The following is a 4,642-nucleotide window of genomic DNA, read 5'->3' as shown; positions in this document are numbered from 1 at the left end:
TCCTTGGGGTTTTGTAGCAAAGGTCAGGGATTCTTCCGCCCTCCTGTTTCTGCTCCTCCTGCCCCCACCTCGCTGGCTCTCCCCTGCAGGGCAAGGCCCGAGGAGCCGAGGCCCCGCCCGCCTCAGCCCTGGGAACCCATCCAGCGAGCCCACAGCCCTGCACAGCAGCTGCTGTTTCCCGCCCCTCCCACAGCAGCGGGGTGGAGGGGTGTCCAGCCCCCAGCCTGGGTGCCAGCAGGGCAGGGGCGGGGATCTGGGCTTTTAAAGGCTCCCCAGGGAGGTTCCCACATCCTAGCTCACGCCGGCCTGCCCCTGGACACCTCTGTCACCATGTGGTTCCTGGTTCTGTGCCTCGCCCTGTCCCTGGGGGGGACTGGTGAGACAGCGGTGGGGATACGGGAGGGGGAGCGGGCCCGGACTCTCTCGTACTGCCCCTCACTCCTCACCCCTCACCTGTGACTCTTTCCTCTCCCACCTAGCACCCAGCCTTGTCCCTCCTGCCCACGGTCCCTCCCGACCAGGGTTGCTGGACTTCTCCTGATCTCTCTGGGCTCACCTAAAATGCCCCGCTCTAGCCCCTGTGTGTGGCCAGGTCTCAGTCCATCCCATGCTGGGCCCCGTTTCCCTCCCAGTTACCCCTTCCCAGAGCAACTCCCTGCTGCCAGCCACTTTACCAAGGGGACAGGTCCTAGGCCATCGCTGTCTTCCTCCTTGGGGACACCAGCCCTTCCATGGAGCTCCCCCATCAGACGCTGATGGTACCCTCTGCCCCCTGGTTCTCCCTGGCCCAGAGGTCTGACTCCTGTGCCCCCAAATCTCACCATAACTGGTGGCTCTCCAGGCGCTGCCATCTGGTTCCCCTTAAATCCCTCCAGAACCCCCACATTCCGTCAGACAGCTGACAACACATAGGGCCCATCCCAGTCACGGGGATCCCCTCTGTGCCCCGGAACCATCCAGCACCCCAGCCCTGCAGCTGCGTGTTCCTCCCCTCAGTGCCCTGCACAGCTCTACTTTTAGGAATGGAGATCCAGCCCCGTCTTCCCCGAGTCCCCCAGTGTGGGTTGTAAAACCTACACGTGCTGCCGTCCATTCCCACGGCTGCTGGCCCGTTTGACCCCTTTTCCATGCCTGTACTCCAAGAAAACCCCAGCTCCCTCCAGAACCCTGGGATCATGAGCCCCATCCCCTTGAGAAATGCTCTGTCCCAGGGTGTCTGCCATTCCCCCCCCATCCTGGCCCCAAACCTGTTCTTGGGGACCCCAAAACCTTATAGGAGGCCACCCCCCAGCCTTTACCATAATCCCTTCTCCTTTTTACCCGGGAACCTGCATTCTCCCTGTCCAGGCACGCTGTCCAGCCCCAATCCAGGAACTCCACAAATGGCCCCCGAGTTCCCTAGCCTGGGTGCTCTACCTGACCTCACACCTGACCCCTAGGCTGCATCCTTCTCTGAACCAGTCCCTACTGCTTCCCCAGCCCAGAACTCCCTAACCCTCTGAATCCCCTCCCAGCCTCCTTACCGGCCCTTACCCCCTTACCCGGTTTCTGGAATCCCCTTCCCCTCTGTGAGTCCCTCACAGTCCCCATACCTATGCTGGACTCTCCCTCCTAGGAGCCCCGTCAACTCAAAACCCACCACTCCTGCTTTGACCCCAGGGTCACTTTGCTCCTGCATACAAAACCTCCCAAAACCTCCACCCAGGACCAGCCCAAACCCCTTCCCAGAGCTGACTCCAGGCCCTGGCCCCTCCCGGGCTCCTCTGGTCTGCAGCACAGCACCCTTCCTGAGGCCAGCCCCACCTTCCTGCCAACACCACCCTTGACCCAGTCCCCCCACCCCACAGGTGCTGCGCCCCCTGTCCAGTCCCGGATCATTGGAGGCTGGGAGTGCAAGCAGCATTCCCAGCCCTGGCAGGTGGCTCTGTACCATTACAGCCACTTCAGCTGTGGGGGCGTCCTGCTGTACCCCGAGTGGGTGCTCACGGCCGCCCACTGCTACAGCAAGTGAGTAGGGCCTGGGTGGGGAGGGGCCTCTGCTCCCACAGGACCCAGAAGCCAGTGCCATTCCCCGGGGGACTCCAGGCCAGGCTGGGGCTCTGGTGTGGGTGCCTGGAGAGGCAGGGCTGGGCCAGACACCCCCATCCGCCCCTCCACCTTCTGCCTCCTCCCCCATGGCTGCCAGACGCTCTCTGTCTGGTCTCTCTGTCTCTGGGCATCTGCTGTGTGCCCCCCCCAACTGCCTTGGTCACTTCCCCTCTCTCCTCTGTCTCCCTGTCTCCCTGTCTGGGTTCTCTGCAGCCATCTCTGTCACTGAATGTCTCACCCTCCAGCTCTGCTGTCTCCCTTGGGTCTGTGCCATCCCCCAGGATGGGCCTTAGGGGGACCCCAGAGGAAAGGAAGGCTCGATCCCCCACACGAGTGTCTGTGTGTGCCTGTGAGTGTGAGCGTGTGTGTATATGTATGAGTGTAAACGTGTGTATCTGGGTGTGAGCGTGTCTGTGTGTGTATATTCTCTGTGTGTGTGAATGTATCTGTGCACGTGTGCATGTGTGTGTGAGTGTGTCAGCATGAGTGTGAGATGTGTGTCAGCGTGAGAGCATGTGTGTGTGTCAGCGTGTGTGAGCGTGTGAGTGTGTGTGTGTGTGTCTGTGAGGGTGCTGCTCACCCCGCCCAGCCCCGCCCTCAGGACGCCCCTACCCTCCGGAGACAGGGGAAGGGCCGGTCTGAGCTGGAGCTGGGGCGGGGGCTCCGGCCCTGGGCTGCGGGCCAGGCCACCCCTGCCAGCCCCGGCAGAGCCCCAGCTGCGCCCGCCCGCCCCGCCCCGCCCTCTCACCACCTGCGTCCTCCCTGCGGTTTCCCGTCCCTGCTCTCACTCGCGCGTCCCTCTCCTCTCCTCCCTCTGCCCGCGGTCTCTCGCCCGGTCTCTGTCTCTGCTCCCCGGTCCCCCCATCTGCCTTGGCTCTCGCACTCCGTGTTCTCGCTGCCTCGCTCACCCCTCCCCTGTCCTGGGGCTCTCCCCCTGTGTGGCCCCCCGCCCGTCCCCAGTAATTACCAGCTCTGGCTGGGTCGCCACGACCTGTACGAGGACGAGGACACGGCGCAGTTTGTCCAGGTCCGCGGCAGCTTCCCGCACCCACAGTTCGACCTGAGCCTCCTGAATAACACCACCCCGGCCCCCGACGAGGACTACAGCCACGACCTCATGCTGCTGCGCCTGGCCGAGCCCGCCCGGCTCTCAGCCGCGGTGCAGGTCCTGGCGCTGCCGGACCAGGCGCCCGCAGTGGGGAGCACCTGCTACGCGTCGGGCTGGGGCAGCGTGCGGCCCTTAAACTGTGAGGCTGGGCGCGACCCCGCGGCCCGGAGCCCCCATGCCTGGGCCTGAGCCGGGAGGGTGGGGTCCCGGGCCCGGCCACAGCCCTGTGTCTCCCGGCCGCAGTCTCGTACCCAGACGTTCTGCAGTGCGTGGACGTCGAGCTGCTGCCCAACGAGGTGTGCGAGGAAGCCCACACCCAGAAGGTGACGGAGTTCATGCTGTGTGCGGGGCGCGTGGAAGGCGGCAAGGACATCTGCGTGGTGAGCCGTCTCCCTCCGGCATCCAGTCCCCCTCTCGGAGGGGAGGGGTGCTTAGAGGCCCAGCTTCCCTCTGTGACCTCCGCTCCTTCCCCACCCCCCATCCGGGACCTGCCCTCCCTCTAACCACACGCCTCCAGGCAGGGAAGCTTCCTGCAGATCTGGCCTCCTGGGGGAGCCCCGGGGACAAGGCCCTGCTCCCCTCCCGCTTAAAGGCCGGGACGTCCTCCTGGACCCTGCCCAGGAGCAGGACCCTGAAGTCCCTTCCGCACTGGCGGAGGCTGACCACTGTCCCCTCTGTTGCGATCCCCACCCGCCTTGCTGGGCTGCCCAGGCAGAGCCCACGCCAACCTTCCTGTCTCCCCTGGCGCCCAGGGGGACTCGGGTGGCCCGCTCATCTGCGACGGTGTGTTTCAAGGCCTCACGTCGTGGGGCTACACCCCGTGCGGCAGCCGCAATAAGCCCTCGCTCTTCACCTACGTGCTGAAGTATAAGCAGTGGATCGAGGACACCATCGCCGCCAACCCCTGAACGTCCGCCGTCCCCCACCCTCAGTAAAACCCGATGTGCAACAAACGCGCGTCAGATCCTGGCCTTGCAGACGCCGGCCCGGGCGCCTGGGGCCTCCGCTGAGCTGGGGTCTCCGCGGCCGCCCGTGTTGTGCCGGGAGCCCTGTGGTCACGCGCGTGGGAAGGAGGGGAGGTGTCGCAGCAGGTGTACGCGAACAGGCAGGGCAAGGTCGGGGACACCAAGCTGGCTGGTTCAGGTCCGCCCCCGCCGGGGAGCGGGAGGGGAGGCGGCCGTGGCGGGCGGCGCTGAGGCTGGATAGCGTCCACGTTTTATTGCGGCCGGGAGGCCAGGAAGGGGACCAGGGAAGTTACTGCAAGGCCCGCCTTCAGGGCCGGAGGCGCGTTCCGCGGAAGGGACGCTGAGGCAGCCTAGGGGCCAGAGTGGACACCCGAGGTGGGGCTGGACCTCAGGGAGCGGAGTCCTGTGCAGGCAGCCCCGAGCCCCGGCTGAGAGGACGGAGTGGCCGGGGACCCGGGGGGGAGCGGGCCCCGGTAGGGCC

The 4,642-nt window shown here is 65.7% G+C and overlaps 1 protein-coding gene across 1 annotated transcript; it reads left to right on the top strand.

The window, feature by feature from the left end:
* The first annotated feature begins 274 nt into the window (after nucleotides 1-274).
* On the top strand, nucleotides 275-4,149 carry LOC102489025 (kallikrein-1). Its single transcript, XM_006144667.2, has 5 exons — nucleotides 275-376; nucleotides 1,848-2,007; nucleotides 3,049-3,335; nucleotides 3,440-3,576; nucleotides 3,949-4,149. Exons 1-5 carry the CDS (start codon nucleotides 331-333, stop codon nucleotides 4,102-4,104), a joined length of 786 nt encoding a protein of 261 aa, XP_006144729.1. The 5' UTR covers nucleotides 275-330; the 3' UTR covers nucleotides 4,105-4,149.
* The last annotated feature ends 493 nt before the right edge of the window (nucleotides 4,150-4,642 follow it).

The sequence above is a fragment of the Tupaia chinensis genome, unplaced genomic scaffold (assembly GCF_000334495.1).
Source record: "Tupaia chinensis unplaced genomic scaffold, TupChi_1.0 Scaffold000129_1, whole genome shotgun sequence".
Taxonomy (NCBI): domain Eukaryota; kingdom Metazoa; phylum Chordata; class Mammalia; order Scandentia; family Tupaiidae; genus Tupaia; species Tupaia belangeri.
This window is presented reverse-complemented; position numbering and strand designations above follow the sequence as displayed.

Bases quoted from the DNA above. Each gene is read 5' to 3' on its own strand.
- LOC102489025 (XM_006144667.2), top strand. From the start codon at position 331: ATGTGGTTCCTGGTTCTGTGCCTCGCCCTGTCCCTGGGGGGGACTG. The intron at 377-1,847 runs GTGAGACAGCGG...CCCACCCCACAG, and splicing joins CCTGTCCCTGGGGGGGACTG to GTGCTGCGCCCCCTGTCCAG. The intron at 2,008-3,048 runs GTGAGTAGGGCC...GCCCGTCCCCAG, and splicing joins GCCGCCCACTGCTACAGCAA to TAATTACCAGCTCTGGCTGG.